We start from the raw sequence: 26,796 nt of genomic DNA on the forward strand, positions 1-26,796 counted from the left end.
TTGACAAGACGTTGCAATCATCATCATCATGTATATATATGCATGTATATATATATGTATATATATATATATATATATATATGTCAGGTCATGTCATATTCTACTCGTACCATGTTACCCAGTACTACCTGCCTCATGGTCGGCTCACCGGCGACTTAACTGGTTCCCCCCCCAGACTTGTTTGGTGAGGTGGGCGGCTAGTATCCCTGAAGGATTAAAAAGAAGACCTTCCATAGGGCGAATGAACTCTTTTCCTGGGTCAACGGCATACTAGCACCGTGTATATTTGTGTGTGTATATGTGTATTGGGGTAGAGAGAGCTCCCGTAAGCCGTGGTGAAGGCAACCTTTCTAGGAGAAGAAAATCTCTGATTTAAAAAACCATAAAGCGGAAGACCAGTACCCGCATTAAGCTGGTCTTCAGTTTAATTTGTTGCTGGCTATCTTGCTCTTGCTTGTTGCTGGATCTCAACATTTTGAACCGAGAGAGAGACTTAGCTGTCGTACAAAGCTAAGACTCTGTAACATCATATTTGCAGAGATACTCCCTCAGACATTTTGGGCTCATGGATTTTAAATGTCTGAGGGAGTGGCACTCGTCTGACAAGACGTTGCAATCATCATATATATATGTATATATATGTATGTATATATACATGTATGTATAAATATGACAAGTATGTCAGGTAATGTCATATGCTACCGGTACCATGTAACCCAGTACTACCTGTCTCATGGTCGGCTCACCGGCGATTAAACTGGTTTCCCCACCAAGCTTGTTTGGTGAGGAGGGCGGCCAGTCTCCCTGAAGGATTAAAAACAAGACCTTCCAAAGGGCGAATGAACTCTTTTCCTGGGTCAACGGCATACTAGCACCGTGTATATTTGTGTGTGTATATGTGTATTGGGGTAGAGAGAGCTCCCGTAAGCCGTGGTGAAGGCAACCTTTCTAGGAGAAGAAAATCTCTGATTTAAAAAACCATAAAGCGGAAGACCAGTACCCGCATTAAGCTGGTCTTCAGTTTAATTTGTTGCTGGCTATCTTGCTCTTGCTTGTTGCTGGATCTCAACATTTTGAACCGAGAGAGAGACTTAGCTGTCGTACAAAGCTAAGACTCTGTAACATCATATTTGCAGAGATACTCCCTCAGACATTTTGGGCTCATGGATTTTAAATGTCTGAGGGAGTGGCACTCGTCTGACAAGACGTTGCAATCATCATATATATATGTATATATATGTATGTATATATACATGTATGTATAAATATGACAAGTATGTCAGGTAATGTCATATGCTACCGGTACCATGTAACCCAGTACTACCTGTCTCATGGTCGGCTCACCGGCGATTAAACTGGTTTCCCCACCAAGCTTGTTTGGTGAGGAGGGCGGCCAGTCTCCCTGAAGGATTAAAAACAAGACCTTCCAAAGGGCGAATGAACTCTTTTTCTGGGTCAACGGCCAACCAGCACCGTATATATATATGTATATGTATGTATATATATGTATATATATGTATGCATATATATGTATGTATATGTATGTATGTATATATATGTATGCATATGCATATATATGTATGTATATATATGTATGTATGTATATATATATGTATGTATATGCATCTATATGTATGTATATACATATGTATGTATATACATATGTACGTATATACATATGTATGTATATACATATGTATGTATATACATATATATGCATATATATGTATGTATATATATGTATGTATATATATGTATGTATATATATGTATGTATATATATGTACGTATATATATGTATGTATATATGTAATTATATATATATGTATGTATATATATATGTATGTATATATGTATGTATTTATATATGTATATATATGTATTTATGTATTTATATATATGTATATATATATGTATTTATGTATTTATAAATATATATATATGTATATATATGTATGCATATATATGTATGTATATATATGTATGTATATATACATATGTATGTATATATACATATGTATGTATATGTATGTATATATATGTATGTATATGTATGTATATATATATATGTATATATATGTATGTATAGATTTGTATATATATATGTATATATATAAATGTATATATATGTATATATTTGTGTATATATGTATACATATGTAGACATATATATGTATATTTATGTATACATACGTATATATATGTGTGTATAGATATGTATGTATAGATGTATAGATATGTATGTATAGATGTATAGATATGTATGTATAGATGTATATATATGTATGTATAGATGTATATATAAGTATATATAGATGTATATATATATGTATATATAGATGTATATATGTATATATTATATATACGTATATATATGTGTATATATACGTATATGTATGTGTATATATATGTATATATATATGTATATATATATGTATATATATATTTGACCATATATATGTATATATATGTGTGTATGTGTATACATATGTGCATATATATATGTATATATATGTATATATATGTGCATATATATGTATATATATGCATATATATGTATATATATATGCATATATATATGTTTATATATATGTATATATGTTTGTATATATATGTTTGTATATATATGTTTATATATATATATATATATATATATATATATATAATACGCATCAAGTACGCTTGAAAGCAAATCCCAACGTAATATTAAGGAAATAAATATTTTACTTGTTTGAAATTTATCACAGGTATATTTCGGAGGTACACTACATCTTCAGTGTGTTGTTTTGTTTCTTTTTTTCTTTTTCTGTTTCCTTGCCCTGTAGTAAATTTGGAGCCAGAAGTCTGTTCGTATAGAGCCGTGCGTTGTTCTGGCGGTTGTATTTTGAAATGTTCGAACTGTGCGTAGGTAGCGCGTGAATAACGTCAAGAATGAGAGCTCTCAAGCGCACTTGATGCGTATTTTATTTTATTCAAATTAAAACAACATTTCTATTGAACTCTCATTCTTGATATATATTTATATATATATATATATATATATATATTTATGTATATATACACACATTCAAACAAACTTTCTATGTTTGTTTGATGTCAATATCTTATTTACAAACGTTTCCCTCGATGGAACCATTCAGATATGCGCTGGTATGCTTTATAGCAGCACTTTAACGCCCCCTACTTTTCCAGAGCACATTGTTCCGGAACTTATGGAACTTCCCACCAAGTTTGTTAGGTCCAGCTTCAATAATGTAATGTAATAGCAGGTTCTTGAAGTGGCAATGGGCACTCCGTTGGGTTTAATTCCAGCGAACATTTTCGTAGGTTTTCAGGAATCTTTATTATTCACTTGGGTTTCTAGACCCTTTTGTTATTTGGTGTTATGTAGACGACACGTTTGTCATTTTCAAGTCGAGCTATGAAGTGCGTGAATTCTTCCTGGAATTAAATAATCTCCATCCAGCACTATAATTTACTATAGAAAAAGAGCATTATGGCTCTTTACCATGTTTAGATGTCTTCGTGGAAAGGGCAGAGAATACAATTACTAGCACAATACACAGGAAACCGACTGTCACGGGCCTGTATATTAGTTAGAATTCTTTTGTCCCTATAGTAGAAAATTAGTTTAATCAATACCTTGGGTCACCGTGATCTACACGACTAGCAAATTAACAACTGAACTAAGGAAGATAACCGACGTCTTTATTAAGAATGGTTTCCTTGAGAGTATTATTTCCAGGTTTATGCACAAAAAACTTGCGAAATTTAACAGTGACAGCTTTCTTTGGTTACCCTCTAAGTGTGCAGTTTACTTAAAACTCCTCTTTATTGGTTCTATAAGTAAATGTTTTTCTGACAGAATAAGGTCAGCTTTGTCCCTCTGCTATTATTCAGTACAGCCCCGTGCGGTTTTTAGTACTAGGAGTGCTTTCCCAGCCTTTCAGAAGGATGTTCTTCTAACACTAGAAAATAGTTTGTTAATTTATAAATCAAAATGTCAGTGTAAAACTGACTATGTGGGTCGAACTCTTCAGCGCTTAGGAATCAGAGTGGCACAACATGTTCCTTTGCGTTTCCGTAATCCCAAGAGGTTTAAAAGGGATACATTGATGAGTACATCCGGGTGCTTTAGGAATATATCCGGGCAATTACATGGCACATCCGGGCACTTATCTTTCTATGACTCAGAATGTGCTGGACAGTAAATGCAGTGACGAGTCGTATTCGAATAGTCGTTTCTGTATCACATACAAGACCCACTCTAAGCACCAACTTAATATTCTGGAGGCCTTGTATGCGATAATACGGAAACAGTGGGTCTGTAGGCAAAAAGAGCTTTCTCATAAATTAGAATTGTTTAAAGAACTATAAAATATCCGTATATCTCCTCAATAAATTTAGTTTTATTTCTGCAATTACATGCAGATATGACGTCCGCTATCGTTTCCTCTAGTAATATTTGCGATAGTGTTATATTTCTTCAACGTCATTCACTAATGTTTTATTTTAAACGTTAATCTTCTTGAAAATGAGTCGGCAGAAATACCTACAATGTTTTCATTTTATTCGAATAGTTTATTAACTATTTCACAGCATTTTTATATTTTTTCTTTCTTTACCCTATCCATCCTATTCAATTATTTTCCCGACCTGATATGACTCCATCTATTACTTTTCAAACGCTAATATATATATATATATATATGTATATATATATATATATATATATATATATATATATGCGTTTTATTTTTTTACTAGCGGGGGTACCCGGCGTTGTCCGAGTGTTTGTTTCCGGGACGGGGGGGGGAGTTTTAAAAAATGTTATGGTAGGTAAGTAGGAAGGATCAAACCCGGAGTCATGAGTAAAAGTAGGAAAATAAAGTGTGAAAAAAAAAATCTGCAACGTTAACAGTTCGGCCACCAAGAAAAGTCCATTCCAGTTGTTTAGGAAAAAAAAAACAAAAAAAAAACGACTACGGTAGGTCGGCGCGAAAGTGAAAATATAATGTGATTTGTCCAGCACGCTAACCACTACGCCACAGAGCACTGCAGCTTAGTTTAGTGATTTTAAATAACTTCACATGAAAGAACTACGAAGCCAAACCGGTGTTCTCTTCTCAACTGTTCCTTGTGAACGATCCCCAAACGGTGTTAAGTGGTGGCAGGGGGAGGAGGAATTTATTAGAGAGAAAATATTTTACCACTTCCATTGATCTTAACCGATTTTGGCCGTGACTTCTCAGCAGAAAAAGTATAGAAATCTAAGATTATCGAGGAATTTGAGAAATAATAAGCCTATAACACACCTCAGATATTGTTCTGCCGTTTGTGCATATTATATTTGCATGAAATATCTTGATTTTTAATCCTATTAAGGTCAAAATCTGACGGGAAAAAATGAGTTCATTTTATTTATATAGAGATTACCTTATTTTTCTGTTAAGTTATATTTTTGTTTCGGCTACACGACCGTTTTTTTTTTGGCCGTCATGTAGCTTCCTCAGACTTTTGCAGAAATGTTCATTTATGGTGGAACGAAAGGGTGAATGGTGTCAGGGGAGGAGTGCGAAGAAAAGCTGAACAAGAGGAAGGGAACAAGGGGGATAGGTGGGAGGGGCGTGCTTGGTATGTCGGTAACGTTTTACTTTTGGAGTTTAAGGACATTAGGTGTTTGTGGGGGGTCTAGGAAGTTCATCTCTGGTGTGACTGAAGGCATAGGGATACATGGAGGGGGAGGGAGATATGTGGGGGTAGGAGGAGGGGGTTACTTTAAATTTCGAGTCCTAAGGTTTAGGTTGTTGGCGCCTGGTTGGTGAGATGATTTCTTGATAAGTATGTCTTGACCTGTTGGGTGTTCAATTAGGTTGGGAGGCGGGGGGCTATGATTCGGTTTATCTATTTGATTTTTATTTGTTGTTAAGTGCTTGGAGAGGGTTAGCCTGCGGCTGTACGCGCGAGCAGACACATGCGTACATACACACATATACTTAAAGAAACGCTCATCTGTACACATACATCTCCGCCCAGGCATGTAAAAACATGCACGTGTGCGTACATGCATATATATGTATATATACTCAAAACCTTTGCCTTAATGAAGGGGAAACTTAAACTTGCTGCTATAATTTCAAATGATCTGAAATAACAGCAAGAGGTGACTTGATTCCCAATATTTCTCATATGTTATATCTCTTCTCTTTTAGAAATAGTTATGAATATTTCCAGAATCAAATAATCCTCATATATTTATGTTTGAAAACCAAAGAGAAGTGATATAATATATAGTAAAAATTTGGACTGGAGTCTCCCCTTGTTTTTATTAAAGATCATTGTAAACCGTAGCAATAAATTTCGTTCTCCCTCCATCAAAACCAAAGGTTTTGGAAAATATCAGATAATTTCTAATTTATCTGCAAAACCAGGAAAACAAATTACTATAATTGAAACATTTTATGGCAAAAATAGGCTTTGGATCATGTATGATCCCCTTAATGTGCAATTTTAAGTGCAAATTTCACATAGCCTATTACATAATGCAGGTCTTTATCTTTCCAACGAGCATTTATTTGTTAAATTCTGATCAAAAGTCGCTGAGATTTGGAACTTATAAAATTGCCCAAAAAGTGGTAAATCCATCTATCGTTCTATCTCTCGCTCTTTCTCTCTCTCTCTCTCTCTCTCTCTCTCTATATATATATATATATATATATATATATATATATATATATATATATTGAAATGCTCATATCTGTGGTTCTATGAGACCAAACTACATGGAAATTTGCAGGCTTTTTGAAGATTATGATACTATTCTATAGTTACAATTTTATGACAATTGGCAAGAAAACCCTATATTTTCAAACCAATAAGATACGCTCAAATTTGTCTACATTTGTATATATCTAGTGTCCTAGCAGGCCAGCTTTAGGTTTGCTACTTTAGGGTTAATTTTGCTTATTTGTCTCCTCTGTAGCATTGCCAGGCCACTAATATATTATATATATATATATATATATATATATATATATATAATTTTTAAAACAATAATCTACGTACACGCGTGTTTCGAGGTCGTTACTTCTCGTCAGCGTAGTTCAACTGTTTCTAGGGATCGAACCTCAGACCATGTTTACCACAGTCCGGTGCCTTAACCGTTAGGCCACAAACCCTAGATTAATTTTACTGTTTATTTTTATCGCTTATAAATTTAGATTTTTTATTGTTGTTTTTTTATTTACTTAGAAAGTCGCCCTTTTTAATTTGTTTGGACGTATATAACATTTTTATTTATTTATTATTTTTAAAACGGTAATCTACGTACACGCGTGTTTCGAGGTAATTACCTCTCGTCAGCGTAGTTCAACTGTTTCTAGGGATCGAACCTCAGACCATGCTTAACACAGCCCGGCGCCTTAACCGTTAGGCCACAAACCCTAGATAAAATTTACGGTTTAATAGGTTCGATCCATAGAAACACTATAATAGATTTTTTACAGTTTTACACTGACATCTATACAGTGCAAAAGAACAGCTTTTATTACAGAAAAAAGTGAGGAAAGAATCAACGTACTTCAGCATAACATAAACTGAAGTCTTTCAACAATTCTAGTGACGAATTTCCTCATAATATAAGCTGCATCTCTAATAGAGTATTACACCAATACGAAAACTCGTTAGCGTAAAATATATATATCCTTGTTTGTCTGTCAGTCTGTCTCTATGATGAACAGTCTCTACCAAACTCCGTCAATTTTTGGTCTATTGACTTCAAACTTGATATATAGGGAATTCGGATCTGTAGAATAAATTCAATTTGGTATTTAACTGGTAAAAAGCTGCTAAAAGATCCAAATTAATAAAATTGGAACTTGGCAGGCGTAAGTCGACTTAACGTGCTTCTCTACGAATTCGCAAATGTGCACTTATACGTTAATATGGGTTAATATTTAACTTTTCAATATCCATCTGTTGGTGGCTCAGATGGTAAAGAATAATGCTGGAGCGCTGGGTGTTTTGGTTTCGATTCTAACTGATGACCTATGTCATATGTTTTGTACTTTTGAAATCAATAGTATATATATATATATATATATATATATATATATATATATATATATATATATATCGGGTAAAATATAATAATAATAATAATAATAATAATAATAATAATAATAATAAGAGTATTAACTATATAATAATAAATATGAAAAGTGTATGAAGTAAAATATAATATTTAAACATTGTGTGACCAAACGACGCCAGACGGCCTGCTAGTAGATTCTAAAATTTCAAACAATGATAACACACAAACGTATGGTTGGAACCAAAATTATTTGGTACACTCTTTAGAATCAATAGAAAATAAGGAAAATTAGTAGAACTTGAATCGGTTTTCATCGACCAAAGCCTCAACAAGTTATTTAATAAAAACATGCTAAAACTTAGTCACAGTTGCACGGAAAATTTTGAAACGATTATACAAGATAAAGTTATAAAAATGGAGAAATGGATAAATAAGTTTTAATTCGTAAAAATGCAATTATAAAAAAAATAATCGACACTGATTAAAAAACAAATATTTGTAATGTACTATATTAAGCTATTATACATTTTCTGGATAAAATTGACATTAACTTTAATATTAATTGTACTAACAACGCATTCAAAATAGATTTTATAAACATTGCCGAGCCTTCAATTATTTAAAAGCTAAGGATAATACGTTTTTGTCTTTTGTCTTTTGAAAAGTGATGAAAGAAAAATCTGTAAAGTTTAGTTGGATTAAAAATATTTAAATAATAGTTTAAAACACACCTAATTAAAATACATTATTTAATGTTTGTTTCCCTTAAATGAAAAACCGACAGATATTAACTTAAAAAATAAACCTAATTTATTAAACTGAACAAAAAAAAACTAATTAATTAAACTAGACCAAAAAATGATTTATTAAGCTGGAAAAAAATATTTAATAAACCGGACAAAAAAAAATTAATAAACTGGACCAAAACAACTAACTTATTAAACTGAATCCAAAAGATTAATTTATTAAACTAGATCAAAAACAAAAAAATTATTAAACTAGACCCCAAAAAAACTAATTTAATAAACTGGACAAAAAAAAACTAATTTATTAAACTAGAACACAAAAAACTAATTTATAAAGACCAAAAACAAAACAACTAATTTATTAAACTAGACCCAAAAACTCTAATTTATTAAGCAGGACCAAAAAATAAACCTAATTTATTAAATCGGACCAAAATTACCGTCTATTGAAGAAGAAAAAATTAGTATGTCTTGACATTTAGAGTTCTTGAAGGTAAGTGAGAAACTCGTTAACATGATCCAAATTATGCGAATAGTTGTGCGGTTACTGACTTACAAAGCGTATGCAGATGCGGGTGGTGTGTATGTGAGTTTGTAAGTGTACATAACTAGAAAACATTTAAATCTTAATAACAAAAACTTTTCACTAGCCAACCACCTCCATAGAATTCAACAAAAACCAGCTAATACTTTGTTACAGTTGCGTGGACAATTTAGCAACGATTCTAAAATACCAAATCGTTACCAAATATTTAGAAAGTATAATCAATCCATAAATATTTAAAAAGAAAATGTACGCATGTCTCGCTGCATATCCGTCTATGGCAAAAAAAGATGTATTTAGAAGTTTTATTTGTGGCTTTTTCCACAGAATTTCGTGTTGTTAAAAGCAACTGGGAGATTAGCTCTATACGGATTGAAGTGTCTTTTAATTGAGCAAAGAGTTAAGACAGTGAGACGAAATAAGAACTAGAGAGGGATCAAGGCTGATTAAAACGAATAAATTGATTGATTCTCTAAATCTTATTATTTCGAGAGTCCATGTGTATATGCTCTTATTTAAAACTAAATAGATATGGCAATGGATAAATACAAGATGCAATGATTATGTTAAAACATGGGGGCGTGGCTTAGATATATGTCCCATCACGAATTCGAACGAACTAATGTATGAGACTGAAACACAATGTATGTGCCCATTAAATTTAATTTTTTAATAATTATATTGTTCTAAGGCCCTACCAAAAATTGTGATTGTAGTAAGTATCAACTATATATATATATATATATATATATATATATATATATATATATATATATATATATATATATATATGTTAAGATGTTGGTCCTTAGAAGCGCCGGTTGAGTAGTAATTAAATAAGATATGTATTATATACATTTGAAGCCAGACCCAACGCATTGTTATAAAAATACCAGATGTTTATTTTGTTAGAAATTTATGTTAAAGTCCATAAATATAATTCGACGGAAACCGTCATCTTCAGTATGTCGTTTTTTTTTGCCATGTTGTTGTTGCTAATTCTTTACTCCAACAACAACATGACAACAACAAAAAATAAATAAACATATGGTATTTTTATAACTATGCGTTGGGTCTGGCTTAAACGTATCTTATTTAATTCAAACTCAACCGGCACTTTTAAGGAACAAATTCTTAACGTGAATCCCGCGTGACCAAACGCACCGTTCCGAGACTTAAAAACTACCGTAGAAACAACAAACTAATTCTTTGCTCCAACAACAACCTGGCAAAAAAAACAAAAAAAAAACGGCATACTGAAGATGACGGTTTCCGTCGAAATAATATGGACTTTAACATAAATTTCTAACAAAATAAACATCTGGTTATTGTGTAACAATGCGTTGGGTCTGGCTTACAACGTATATAATACGTATCTTATTTAATATATATATATATATATATATATATATATATTACGCATTCACGAAAAATTTGCTATCCCATACTTTAAATAACTTCAACATCTATTAAACTATAGGAGCGAAATAGCGAAAAACTGTGTTCACAGGATAAAATTTACTCTAGGATAGAGATACAAAATAATTTTAAACATAACAATAACAATAGAAAATAAACAAATAAAATAAATAAATAAACATGCATATACATAAACTATCACACATATATATATATATATGTATGTATGTATGTATATATATATATATATAAACCAACATATAAAGAAAAAAAAACTTAACCTAGATTAAAAACAGGTCAAGACACTAGATATCTACGCTAAATAGCACACACAAAGGAACACGTCAACCGGAGGTCAAATGGGCCTTTGTCCTGTAAGTGCCTGCTCATTGGCTGATTAGGAAGGGTGAGGTGGATACTAGAAATCTGATTGGCTAACAAAAAACTCAATAGACGGTGCGTATATAAAAACGCAAGACAACCACAAAATTCTCGCATAAGCCTGAAGAATCCTAGAGTGGATGAAACGCGGAATATTCAGTGTAGCTTAATCGCCATATATATTTTATAACTTACTATATATATATATATATATATATATATATATATATATATATATAAACTATAAAACTCAAATCAGCTTGCTTGCTTGGGTGTTTAAACTGTCCATCCAGTTTCTGATTTCCGGTTTCAAAAAATTCGTATGCTTACCTATTTCATGTCCGATATTCAAAGCATACAAAAGCAACCAATAGTTTTTGTTTTAACTTATTTTAACGTGTTTTCTTTACAAATAAATGTAATTTGACCTTGTTGAGTCAGGGTAGGGGGTTATACGTTTTAAACATTTTTAAAATACGTAAAAACACTTCGAAACGTGTGCAGGAGGGACTTTTCACTTTTTAAAAACTGTTTCACCGTTAAATATTACATAATCAGTTAATTATTATTTCCTGATATTTTTAGGCTGTTAACACACACACACACACACACACACACACACACATACAAACTAGAGTGGACCTGTATAATGCACACTTCTTCCTTGTATTTTTTCTTTTCGTTTTTTTTTATTTTTTTTCAACGGATTACACCCTTCTTATGTATAGGAATTTCTTTTAATATAAGGGGAATCATGTCAAAATTTTTATTATCCAATATATTCAGTACTGTTTCCACCGGTTGCTATGTTTGTTTTCGTGCGCGCGTGCATTCAATTTTTACATAATTCTGTATACTCATTTGCACTTTTATACATTAATTCTGTATACTCAGTATACCATAGCTAGCTATAACATATACTGACCCAACGGGTCACCAGTAGTTTAGTAAGGAACAAACCGTATTATGTGTTCATCAACGTTTCGTCTTTATTTCGAGACTTCCAATGGAAATAGTATTCCGACAAAATAGAGAAAATAAAAAGGAACAAACCGTATTATGTGTTCTTCCTCTGGAAGTCTCAAAATAAAGACGAAACGTTGATGAACACATAATACGGTTTATTCCTTTTTATTTTCTCTATTTTGTCGGAATACTATTTCCATTATTTTCATCATATATATATATATATATATTAGTGATGTTGAATTACAATTAGATTATCTTTCTCTGTATTTGTTCACATAATGGCTTAGTTGTGTCGTATAAGAAAAAAATTATAATCTCAATATTAGTCTCTATCTTTGTGTCCATACATCTGGCTCTCTCTTTCTCACGCGAGCAATATTTGACTATTGTTCCGTCTTTGTAGTCATGCTTGTCTTTTTTCTGTGGCCCTGCCCTCTGTCTGTTCTGTCGTTAATATCCTCGCCCTCTCTTTTTCTCTGTTTCTTTCTCTTTCTCTCTCTCACTATATGTAAATATATGTATATATATATATATATATATATATATATGTGTGTGTGTGTGTATAAATATGTGTACACACACACACATATATTCCTGTTTAATTGGTTTTCACGAAGGCAAAGTTTGATACAAAGTTGTTTATTATTTTTCGAATGTCTTCTTACTTTAACAGGGTTACGTTGTTTTTTACAAAGGAGTCACCACTTCTCAAAGCCTAGAGGCCACTCGAGGATAAAGGTAAATGAGTGTATAGAAGTCCATGGGACAATATTGTAGTAATTGTTAGTAGTGGAAAGTTGGTCAATTAGATTATAGACGACTTATCAAAAACTTGTTTACATTGAAGTTGAAGACGACCATATTGTAGTCATTTGGGAAGCAGGGAAACGGAAGAGAGTTCCACAGGTGAGCGGGTCTAAGAAAGAATATTTGTTCATTGAATTATGGTTTAGGCATTTACGTTTAGGCATAGATAAAGAATGGGGGAAATTAATGATAGTGGTTTCAACTAGACGAGTGCTTTTCGTGAAAGATCGGCGGGCAGGGGCCATAGATTGGAGACTAGACGAACACTTGTCCTGAAAATAACGATAAAGCAAGTATAGGCTCGAAACGTCTCTTTTGTGGGAAAGAGGTGGCGGATAAGAGAAAAAATATCCCCTACTAGGCTACGAAGTCTATTTTGAACTCTGCCAAGGCAGAATAAGCTGCTTCTAGTAGCTCCTGCCCAGATATTGATGTATCTTATAGAGGTAGAGAATTGCATCAGCAGTAAGATATCTACTTGAGTAGTAGAATGATTTCACCATATTTCCAGCGCCATTGGCAACGGATATGATGTACTTTTTCTATTTCAGATCAGGGGTAAAGGTCAGACCCAGAAGCTTGTCTTCTCTGTGTCTTTCAATCACTGTCTCTCCTTGCCTTTTTTCTGTGTTGCGCGTAATTGTCAACGTGTAATTTGATGCTAACTAGTAAGGTTGTCTGAAGATACCCTCTTTATGACTTAAAATCTAACAAACATTAATTTAATTTTTCCTCTCCCTTTGCAAAACTTAATCATGTTTTGCAAAACGAATACGCAAACAATACTTTTCGTATACGAAAAAACAAAACCAAACACCTTGAATAAATAAAGAACTTGAAATATTTTATTTTACTAATATGATAATATTTTACATTACATAAGACGGAGAGGGTTATCATGCCGTAAAAAAACAACAAAACCAAACGAAACACCATGAATACATAGTTGAAGTTATGACGATATGAAAGATAAAACACTTTACTAAAATTATAGGCATTAAATAATCCGAAGAGACTGGATATACGGTGAAACAAAACAACCAAACCAAACATACGTGTAGTTTTTGATGAGTAAAAGCATTAAATTTGTGTTGCTCGAATGATGAAGAAACAAAAAACCTAACAAAGTTTGTCGCTGATATCTTTCTCGTTTAATCACTTTATGTTCATAGAACCTGAATTAATCGAATTAATGTAACGAGATTTCCGGCTCCATTCAGACTTCTATTGTCACCAACAGGAAAAGAACAAATAATCATTCGTTATTTCCGAATCGAAATATAATGACGATTAAACCAAACGCAGCATTTGCCAACAATGACTTATCAAGATGCTTGCATTATCTACGTGGTTTAAAATTCCATTATACACATCATCAGGAATATATAATTAACACAGCCTAATCTAACTAATACTAGTAATTTGCTATGTATTTTGAGAAAAACAGTAATGTGGATGCCATCGACGACGCCCCATACTTTCCTGGCCCTCGCCCTTCGGGGCCTGAGCAACAAGTGTCAAGCAAAGACCAGCAAGACCTTGGTCAATGTAGGGGCAACCCTTCATACCAATTGTCACTATCCAGCTCCCTTACTCCCCCGGGAGTTGGTCCCCATTTCCCCTTCACTCCTCACATTAAAAATCGGCCTTGTGCCTAATTTGCTCGGTGGGGGAGCAAATAAATACACATCGACGACGCGCACCTTTACTTGGACCCTCCTGTGAGTTCCTGATTCTATTGAGAAGAAAGCAATATCAACACAACAGAATCAAAAACATCCCCCCCAAAAAAAGACTGGCGCATTCATCCGTATTATGTTTACAGATGAAGTGTCTTGTTGTTGTTGTTGTTGTTACTGCTGCAGCAGCAGCAGCAGCAACCGATTTCTTCACTGTACTACATCCCGAATCACGAAATAACCAAACAATCTTAATTCAACCGTTGAAGGCAAACTACGAAATCGGCTAAGCTCTCTTGATGGTTGTTGTCCAAGACGTAGGCTGTCCACAAATACGTTTACGCCATACAGTTAAAGAGGTAGAAAAACATCACAGCGCGAATTAAGTCTGCCTCCAGGTAACAAATTCCATGCTCAAATTATCGAAGACGTCGTTATAAATAATGCATCAGTCATTTCCTGTTTTAACATTTTGAAAACTTTTACGACACATTTAGCATAGATGTACGATTTTAGAATCCAGTTTCTTTAACGCCATTAAAAATATGTAACAGTTTTACAGGTGTGACTATTGAATCGTGAACAAAATTTTATTCAGGTTTTTAAAATTCGAGTGATTTGTTTTGCATTTTAACTTTGATATTGCAGATAACACAGGTTGGGAAAATAAGTTTCGTTAAACTCCATGCCTTAAAATTAAATGTTTCATTATTAATTCAAACCATAAAGTTTTGTTTTTACTTTAATTTTTCTATACAATTAATTACATAATTACATCTTTTATATGGAAGAAGTATCTTGACTTTTACCAAAAGATTGGAGAAGAAAATGTATGGTATGTACAGTAAAGTAGCAAGAGCTGCTAATAATATCGGGAGGCAGCAAATTACGATAGATTAACTATACGGACACTATCCTCATATCTCCGCCTAATGACAGAGAAAAAACAGATTTGCTTGTATTTATTTGATAACTAATGGTAAAATCGTCAGATGTTGTTCAGTTAAGAGACTTCATAGAACCCACGTCAAATAACTAGCAGAGAACTTATAATGCACTAATGAAGACTAGTCTGGTCTGATGGGGGATAGAAGGAGATTGTTTGAGATCAGTGATACTGCCGCAACTATAAAGCGATGCTTATGATGTAATCATATGCATTTAAAAAGACACTTGTATCAACGTTTTTGTTTCAATATTAGTCACATATAGTACAGACACTAATTGTGTATTAGTCTTTCAATTGATCAACTCCTGTTTACACTGCCTGTCTTCCTATCTATCTCTATCACTATCTCTCTATCTCCATCTATTGTCGTATTACTACATCTTTTTCTGCGTATTTTGTCAACCTGGTATCTATCTTATCCTAATCAGATCTATGTGCGTAGGTAAATATGTGTGAGCGTGCATTTCTTTTCCTCTATTTTCTCTATCCACCCAGTCTCTCTCGTCTCTTTCTTTCTCATCATGTGACTCTGTTTTTCTATATATTTTAGCCTTTCTTTTATGCTTCTCGTTTATGCGCTCTTTATATCAATCTATCTCTCGCTTCCTCTGTATCTCTCTCGTTTTCCCCATTTCATATTTTCCACTTGTATAACATCACAATCAATTATGAACGGAAGCAAAACGACGCATTTCGTTTAGCTAAAATAGCAAATGCCTCATAAAGTTATACAAATACTATAATTCCTTGTTGGTAAAATAATGGCCGATTTTAGCAACGAACATTTATTCATTGACTTCATGCAACGCCCATTTATTGAGTTGTTGTTCATGTAACCAAGTTGTTTGGTCGGATAACGTTGAAATACTGACATGAATAACCTTAGATATTTCTCTGACGCTTTCACCCGGGTTTCATACAACAATTATTATCAATCATTCAAGATTACATGATCGTCCACTATCTTCATCGTATAGAGAGCTCTCTTTATAATCCTGAAATTTACGAAATCACTATTGTATAGACCAATCACTTGTAAGTACTTCGTCTATGTTCTGTTGGTTTTGACAGATGTTTAAAAAGCATCATGACTTAGTTGTTACGCATTCAAGAAAGTCTTACGCATTTCTTTTCATTTCTTTATGAACGATTTCAACTTTCCTGATATAATATAGTGTTCTATTACTTCCCCACAACTAGGACCGCCGAGATAAATTAGCCAAGAGATGCGTAACAATGAAAATATGAACCATTAATTAATGATCGATTGCACTTTACAAAGTGACGTCATTGACAGTAAACTATTTTTAGCCAAATAATATGATGGAGAATTCAAAAAGACGAGAAAGAAAACGGACATGTCCAGTTTCCGGTAGAAGTAAACTGTTGAAAAACCGGATTTATCTGATTTCCAGTCGAAAGTAAATGATACTGGAGAAAATGGCGATTAAGGCCGACATTTACTTTATGGATTTGAAGACGATTAATTTAACAGCAAGAAAACAGAAACTATTATTTTAAAAGTATAGAATACTAGCAGGTTGACCCGACATTACCAGGGATTGAATGATGATTAATGAATGTTCCAGACTTCCAATAATTTTATTATAACCGCAATCGGTGAAATCATGTATTTTAAAAATCAAATCGATTGATTGCCTGCTCCAGTCAAGGAGATACCGCGATGCGTTGGAAGGAAGCTTAGCATGATTTTTTGTTTCCGGAGTGACTTAGTCCACAATATATTGTAGTCTACAAATCAACACTCAGTTCTCTACAGTGCAATCATTGTAGAGAACGGACTGTTGATTTTATAAAAGTATTCTATATAGTGGCTTGAATTAAAGTTTTAAATGCAACAGTCAATTATCATGATTCAACAAAAAAATTCATTCCGAACGCGCCCCTATTTTATCAAAGAACCTATTGTTGATTTTATACGCTGACCTCTTCTGCTTGTATGATGATAACACTTCTCAAGTACACTTGTGATGTTTGGCTGTATAAGAGTGTTTACTTTTGTCAGAATCGGACTGTACTTTTTTAATAGGATGTTTTCGATTATCGATCTTCGCTACTTATCAGAGGCATTCCGATACAAAACCTATATCAGAGCATTTCCAGACACAAAAAGTATATTCGTGTGAAATTTCAAAAAAATTGGCCAGACCTTTCGGAATGCATAGAGAACAGAGATGCGCACACACTAACAAAATGCTTTTTGTACCATAAAAAGATTTGTTTTATTTATTTAAGGAATATTTACTTGAGAATTATTTTTACGTACCAAATAAGACGCATTTTGTTCTTAATAGTATTGACCTTGAAAGACCAGCATTATTTCAAAAGAAATATTAATCACAATAAATGATAAATGTATATGTAGGAAGTGGAATTATAGGTTCCCGCTGATACATTACAGGACGAGACGATAAAATTGTCGCCCTAAAAAAGACATGATTCCATTTCTGTTTGATGAAAAACGGTTTTCTTTTCTTTCTTTTTTTTGTTGCAGACTATCTACTAGTTGGCCAGTTGTGTACAAATCCCAAGAGCGATAGGAGCCTTCTATTATGTCTGGAAGTGGCACAATGTTCAACGAACGAGGTCGGAGATGTGCCGCTGTACAACTCATGCTCTTTACCGATCCAAGTTATCACAACAGGATCATTGGCAGCACCCTAAGAATGCATCACTGGATTGACACAAATAACAGGGCGGTGCTCAAGGTGATGACAATAGTTTCCGGCCACGGTTATGATCTTTGGTGTGGTTTCAAATGAGAGCCACATCATGCCACCTCACATCCTCGAAGTTGGCTTGAAAATTAACACCACAGTGTATGTGGATGTGCTGAAGAGTGTAGTGATCCACTTTTGCAATAGGGTAGCCGCTAGCAGACTCTGGATATGGCAGCAGATTAGGTGCCGGCCCACAAGTCCAAAGAGACCCAGACTTGTCTTCAGAAGAAGTGCTACGACTTTGTACCTTTTTAACACTGCCCCTTCTCCCCCAACCTGAACTCGCTGGACTACTTCGCTTGGTCATACGTCGAGAACATCACCAACATGATCTCCCACAATACCAAAGCCAGCCTAATCGCCGCTATCCGCCGAGTATTGGCCGAGCTCTCGTCAGTGCTTGTGAAAAAGGCATGCGCCCAGTTCCGAACCCGTATTGAGGCAGTGATTGAGGCTGAAAGCGGCTAAACTTAATAGATGTCAGCGCTATTACATAATCAAGCTACCTCAATTGATATTTTTGAGTAAAAGTGTTAAAATGAAGCTGTAGTGTTGTTTTCCTTATGGCGACAATTTTATCGTTCCGCATTGTATAAATACGATTCAATCCGTCTTATCTAAAGAGAAGCAGAGAAGAAGTCAGTGATTGCCAGTCACAAGCAAATACAAACGGGGGTACCAGATGCTGTATTTGGATACCTCTCTGCGAATCCCGGCATTACTTCTAGTCATCTTATACTTTTTCTTTATTCTTGCTACCAGACTGAAGCAATGAAGGTTCAGGTGTGGTTGGTTAGAGAGGTGTCGTTCTTGTAAATATTTTGTAATCTTTGCTTAAAAAAAAATTGAGTGCGCATGCATCCTTACCAAGGGTTATCCATTGTATTTAAAGACTGAACAAGAGCATACACGTAGAAATAATAGCACATTCATTCGATGACACACTCGGAATCGCAAAGTTGTTTCCAGACAAATTTGGCGCAATTTCGCCGAATAGTTGCCCAACTGACCGATACATAAAAATAAATGCTCATGTCACTGAGCCAATATTCGATGAGACCAGTCTCCTTCCGTACAAAGAATACTGAATAAGTAAACTGCTGAACTGACAAAAAGAGTCCAATCATCATCGTAATCATCACAATCATCATCAACAATAAAAAAATACACTACGAAAAGTAATAAATGAAACAAGGCGTACCGATGCCCCCTTTTACGCCAACGTTACCATTTATATAAAACATTTTTGGCTGAAGATGATGAAGTTGATAATGTCAACTACATTATAACATCGATGCTTGAAACATCCACATCTTAGCCCTTTCCTTTCTTTAAATCGATCACAACAGGTAAGATATAAATAATGCGCTTGTAATACATCAGCTGCTTCATAATAATCCCTGTTAGAATAAAATAAGAATATGTGTAGGCAAAGAGAGTACATAACGCTATGATGTATTCCGATTAGTAGCTGACTTGCTAGCGTAGCCGATACGTAGCATGACTGAACAGCTTTATGGTTATCGAATCCAAAAGGAATACAATCGATGCACCTAGCCATACTGAAGAACCATAAACAGTAATACATATGCAGATAAGTTTTACTCTCTATATAAACATATATATATAATATATATATATATATATATATATATATAACACATATATATATATCTATAATTATAAAACAACGGAGCTTACTTGCTTGCATTTTGTCTTCAGCGATCGGTCTATTCCATCTTTAAAAACATGATGAAAGGTTCATTCATATATATATATATATATATATATATATATATATATATACTTGGGAGAGATGCTAGTCTAGCGGCACTGATGAGTTGTGATACAACGAAACAGGACTGTATGTCGATGGCTACAAATATATTTTAAGCCCCCCTCTTTGGGTAGAGCACTGTCGTAAATAATCTCACCCGCTACTTAATTGGCTGAAAATGCGAAGCTCGTTGTTTGTTTGTTTACGAACAAACGATTTGAGCACTATAAAAGTGGTGGTAGGTGTCTATTTAAATAGACATTCCAACGAGTTATTTATGGGCGTTGATTCCATGGTCGAGTGGGAGAACTGCCGACTGTCAACACGACGGTTCTAGGTTCAATCCTTGACTTGGGAGAGATGCTAGTCTAGCGGCACTGATGAGTTGTAAGTATAAAAGAGATTTTCTTAATCAGCATAGTCGAAAACCTCTAAAAGTCGTAATTTTAAAGAAAAGTGTGGAGATGGAGCTAAGCTAGAAATTTACCTAAAAACGTAAACAAAGGTGCTGTATGTCCAATGCTAATAAAGAGTCTGGAAAAGAGAAGTAGACAAAATACACAACAGAAGGTATAATTTGTCTAAAATAAAACATAACGGCTATCAGAATAGACATCCCTATTTTTGAAGGGGGAGCTGTTAAAGTATTTGTCCCAAATTTAATCTTGATAATCGTTGTCAGCATACCAACCCGCAAATACTATAAACCAACAAAAAATGGAGGGGGACAGTTTAAAAGAAAACAAAATATAGCATCGTGTAAGGTTCGAAAAATAAACAATGGTACCCGTACATATTTTTTTTGAGATTTGTTTTTTGTTTGGGGACATAGTGACGTGCTGTTAATGTGTGCATAGGTATTTACATGTGTTTATGAGCGGTTATTATGTTTGTATAGTTTTTCATGACCATTGCCTCTATTAGAGAGTGCCGTCATATTTTAAAAGTTCTGAAGTGTTCGTTTATTTATTAAGAGGTAGATTCAGGAATAATCGAACTCTCAGCTCTCAGCCAATGAGAATAGGCGGAATTTGAGAAGGGAGAATTTATTATTTTTGGATAAAGAAATGGAAATATTATGTTATGTCTATGAGTTTATGATCCAGTTACAAAGTGTACAAGCAAAATATCTGTAGGAAGTCTATATTTTCTCCCGGTCTTGACTGGGGGCGGTTGGATGACTTAATATTTAGTGAAAAAGCAGGAACTACTCTCTCTAAAGATGTTGCGATTGTGATGGTGTTGCTCCTAGGATGAAATGTAGGATTTTATTATAACGACTAAATGTGTGTAAAATATCGTCCTAAAGTTACACAGCTTTGGCTAATAGTCTATACATAATTAATTTGTATGTGTCACTTGTTGCAAACCTACAGTACTTTGGCATAAGGGGAATTTCTGCAATCAAAATATTATATATGGAGATGTATTCGTAAGACCAAGTAATATGACCATTTCTCTCAGAATGAAATCCTTAATTTCTTTTGTGAATTCATATATAAATATTAGTTACTCACGAACAGGAATCAACAACGATTTCGATGTAGCTCTCTTTCTGAACAACATTTTCCATATTTTTTTAAAATTTCTATGTTATTATTATAATATTTAATTTTCAAGTTATAAACTAAATAAAAACTCATGTTTCTATAATTTTCAATTTTCAAGTTATCAATAAAATGCAATAAAACGTCCTCATTTCTGTTTATTGATCTTCTGCACGAATGAAGAACACATTATTGTGTTGTAAAAGAAAACTAATATAAAATATTATCATTCCTCGTCAAATTTTATTCGAGAAAAGTTGTTTGATATTTACATAAAGCTTCCTTTACGATTGAATCGACGGTGGAAGAGACGATCAATACAAATGTAGTAGAGATACCATTTTGTTTAGGTTTCCATCTTTTAATTCTGTACCAAACAGAAGCATATCTTGATGTGCATGTTATCGAGGAAAGTGTCGAGTCAGATAAAACATGTTATTGATAAAATGAATCATATATATATATATATATATATATATATATATATATATGATTGATTTTATTGGTACCCAATATATCATATATATATATATATATATATATATATATATATATATATATATAAGTTAAGAATTAAAGTTAAATTATTTATATTAAAATATACATAACAATATATTCAAGTAAAGAATTCATTGTTTGGAGCAAGAAATATATGGAAAAGAATTATGTTTATTTCCTTAATCCATAAATTTTCAATAATGGCACATATCATCAGAGAAACTGAAATGCAATTAGCAAAATTGTCACCTATGAATAAACATATATTTTGCTCATTAGCAGATATATTGAAAAGGTTATTTAAAAGGTATTTAAAAGTCATAGACAGAAGATATAATGTTGGCTAGGATCGTTTTCAAAATATTATCTCACTGTAATATTTAATAAGACAATTTACTTGATTATCTAATCTGTGATTTAACTCATTAAAATATGTATATATATTTTATTGATATATTTTCAGTATTTACTTCGACAGTGCCCAATAAGTGAATAGATATAGGCAGGCAGTTATAAAACAATTAAGTAACACAGAAAGTTTACGTTAACATAACAACATGTAAGAAAATAATAAGTAAAAATAGATGTATATGTTGTAAAAACAGCAACAATAATAATAATGATAACAGTAATAATAATGATAACAGTAATAATAATAATAATAATAATAATAATAATAATAATAATAATGATAATAATAATAATAATAATAAATAAATAAACTAATACAAACAAAATTATAAGCAGACGTCTCTAAAAATCCAAATTAAAATTACATCAGCTTTCAACACACAAGAAAAGATCGCCCATTCTTTCCAAAAACGAACAAAGAAAGAAGTGACTTATAGACCAAGTGTATTTTTTCATGATAAAGACGTGACCAGATCTGCGAGATCTGAACCTCATACAGAGAATTTTTTAAAGATTGTCAAAAGTCAACGATCTATCGAAAGAATACGACAACTGCTTCGGTGAAATTGGCATCGTGCCAACAACTGATAATGTCAGAGTGAATCTAAAAATAATTCTAATCAGTCATCCCCAAAGATCAGTTTCTTTTTCTATAAAAGAAAAACTTAAAAACAAATTTGACCTGAAGTGTATAAGTGGAAAAGTGTCTATTCCAAAATGTTGTACGTCACGAATATCTCAAACAAAATACTTTGGAATGACCAGAAAATGACATACGCTCAGTACTTAACACTATCCCTATGAATAATATAAAATCGATAATTATAAGAAAGCTACAGCGGACAAATCAAAACACAATACGTTACATAATTTTATTAATTATAGGAGACTACAACTCACTGTTTTTAAAGACTGCCTAGCGACTATACACGGTGAACCAAGTGCAAAAGAAATCAAACAATTACGCTCAAACAGACGGTTAGAATACTACTAAAATAAGTTCTCTCGTTTGGAATCTATGAAATATTTGGTGAATACCTGGCATCCTGTAGAATGTGCCATCCTAGCAAAATCAAAAGAGATAATTAAGAAATAGACTGATTTTTTAAAGACAAAAGTACTTATAAACATCCAACCATATTTCACTCGTTTAAAAAATAAATCGTACATCATTTTGTAGACGATATAAGTTTTTTTTTTTTAATCTACATGGAATTCCTGGAGGGATTTCCGTGGAACGTTAGGAGTGCTTTACTCTCTAACAATCTGAGTTTTAAAACTCGCATATTTTATTATTTACCGCAACCTTGTCAGAATACTGAGAGACTTGGTCATTACAGTGCAACATTAGTTTGGTCATTTACTTTATTCTCTGGTCTGTGGATAATGGTCTGTGGGTTAAAGAAAGGAGTCAATCCTGGGTGAAAGTGCAAGTTTTGTGTACTTCTTTTAGTGCTAATGTTAGCACTGGGAGAGAGATTCTCCCTCAAGACTATAGAGCAGAATGCCTCATATCCATCTGTCACCTTATAGCAACCAACGAGAGAATAGTCTCTAAAAAGTTAAGTGAACCCAAGTCGAACTGGGGTGACCAGATTCACGTTGAGTGCCACTTGTTGAAGAATCCCGAGATAGATCTTGTCGAATTTGCTGATTACATGGTGTGTAGTTCCGTTTCTCTGGGTATCTATGAGAGTGTAAGTTCCGCATTTAAAAGTGGCCTCATGTCTTATTTTGTTCTCGTAGAGAATAAAGTAAATTGGAACAAGCTCAAATTATCCTTAATCAAATGACATAGTCAATCGGATGGACAAATGACTAAAATCTTTGACTAAATCTTTAAAACGTAATGAAGAACAGCTACTCATACGGTTAGATGTAAACATGCTGTCGCCAAGAAAATGTACGTTGGCTTCTACAAAACAAATAATGAAAATAATCGAATCAAAGCAATTTCATGTTCGTATGTTATCACTCTTGATTACTTTTTAAAATGATGGAATCGTCCGAGTATTGATCATGCAATGCAGAAAAGTATTTTATTCGGTTGTTGTTGTTGTTGTTGTTGTTATGGTGGTGGTGGTGGTGGTGGTGGTGGTGGTGGTGGTGGTGAAGGATGAGGAGGAGCATCATACATTCGTTTCGCAGGAATCAGACGATTGGCATTCGTTTCCCCATTATCTTTCTAGGCAGAATGTTTTCTAGAAAGACATCAGCTAATGACAGGAATGATTACGTGAAGGTTGCCTAAATCTATAAGGGGGTATGTTCTTGTGAAACGAACTGGATTCGACTAGGTGTATTAGGTTGTCAGTCCAGTTGAACATCGTCACTTCATAAACGTTGACGTTATAGTGGAGTAGATCAATATGTGGAAAATACGATATGATAGATAAACATATGTAGATAAAAATAAGTAAATATATGTGATTATATATATATATAGATGAATATATATGGATAAATATATGTGAATAAATATATATGTGGACATATGTGTGGATCAATATATGTGGATAAAAGTATGTGAATATATATATAAAGATGAATATATGTGGAGAAATACATATGGATATATGATTAAACATATGCAGATAAATATATTTGAATAAACATATATATATATATATATATATATATATATGTGTGTGAATAAATATATATGGCTAAATATATGTGAATAATACTGAGCGAGAAACTTTGGCCGATTATCGGCTTCTTTTAAGGCATGCACTTATTAGGGTTGTAACTATCATTCTGTTGACTCTCGGGTATATATCCGACATAGCTAGGCACACATAATCAACCGAGAACCACATCCGGATATATAAAAACATATAAAAGATTAGCGGATATATATACTCAAGAGAAAAAACAATGAAAAAATGCTGTTGTCACAACCCTAGTAATTATTGATAAACGTTCTATTTCTTTATCAATGTATATTTTAAAGACTGTGCTACTCTTTTAAAGATTTTATTTGTTCGACTTATTAACAATTCATCAAATCGAAAGAGGAAGGAAAATAACTTATGCGCGTATTAAACGGACTTTCTATTTTTCTTTCGGGTAAATTTACGGTTACGACCTTTCCGAAGGTGTCATACGTGACTAAAATAGATTAAACGTCTATTTTTTTGTTTGTTTGTACACTTCCATTAGCAAAAACTGCAATATTTCAATCACACCTACCGGTATTACTGTCTCCGCCGTTGTTACTGATAATGTTTGTAGTGGAGGAGGGGGGAGGTAAGATAAGGAGTAGTAGGAGTGAGAAATCAGATTTCTTAGAAAGCTCACAAATTACGTGTTTCAGAATTTTTGGTTTGCATGCAGCCCCCCCCCTTCTTGTTAGTTGAAGCCATTCGTCAGATGTGGACATGTTAAATTGCATATTATTACGCCACCTCCCTGATCTGAAAGCAGCAAGGTTCAGCGGTTGTATACAAAGTTGGGAAAGGTAACGCTCATTACATACAAAGGAATTGCAAATGCGCATAAATCATCTAAATAAGACATATTGTATAATAGCTATGTAGTCCTGGGCCATTTAGGGGTGCACTTAGAGATTCAGAATTTTTTTCATTTTCTTTCCTGTAAATGTTACATGACAACACATTAGATTTTATGTGCATTCTCTAACGTTTTTCCCTACAGGAAAACACACAAACCCATACATAAAGATACCCACAGACGTTGAGTTTTATATGCATCGACTTGTGCTTCTCATTTATTAATTACGTTTTTGTGTTTGTTTTTCAGGCCTTGCAATCTTCTGTTCACAGTGTGAATCTGAAAACCTCCCAACGTGTGAACCATATCCCCCATCTTCTACGAATTGCACTCACTGCCAACAGATGGATGATGAGACCAACCGGTGTCTTATATTCAAGGAATATAAATACTGTATCACCTTCACCAAATTTGTTAACGGTAAGTACAAAAATACGTAAACTTTAAAACATTTACTGCTTATATATATATATATATATATATATATATATATATATATATATATTATATTATATATATATATTCTAAGCTAGTCTTATGGAAGAATTCTTTTTGAGATGACGTCTACTATTATATTAAAGCCGAGTTAATCAACGTTTGTTTCCATAAGTTTTTTTATATACATTCTTTAAAATAAATGCTAAAATATTCCTTTATTTCGGCATTGTATTATGTTTGAAAAAAATCCATTTTATTTAATCAAATTAAGCTTTTCTTGATGTAT

At 33.2% G+C, this 26,796-nt stretch overlaps 1 protein-coding gene across 1 annotated transcript in view; it reads left to right on the forward strand.

Moving 5' to 3' along the window:
- Positions 1-26,796, forward strand: part of LOC145252694 (uncharacterized) — a 484,652-nt gene that overhangs the window by 409,310 nt on the left and 48,546 nt on the right. Inside the window, exon 4 of the mRNA XM_080112514.1 lies at positions 26,322-26,492. Within this exon, the coding sequence (XP_079968640.1) occupies positions 26,322-26,492 (171 nt within the window). The remainder of the gene's footprint in view (positions 1-26,321; positions 26,493-26,796) is intronic.

The sequence above is a fragment of the Euprymna scolopes genome, chromosome 29 (assembly GCF_053919585.1).
Source record: "Euprymna scolopes isolate OS-2025 chromosome 29, ASM5391958v1, whole genome shotgun sequence".
NCBI classification, from domain to species: domain Eukaryota; kingdom Metazoa; phylum Mollusca; class Cephalopoda; order Sepiida; family Sepiolidae; genus Euprymna; species Euprymna scolopes.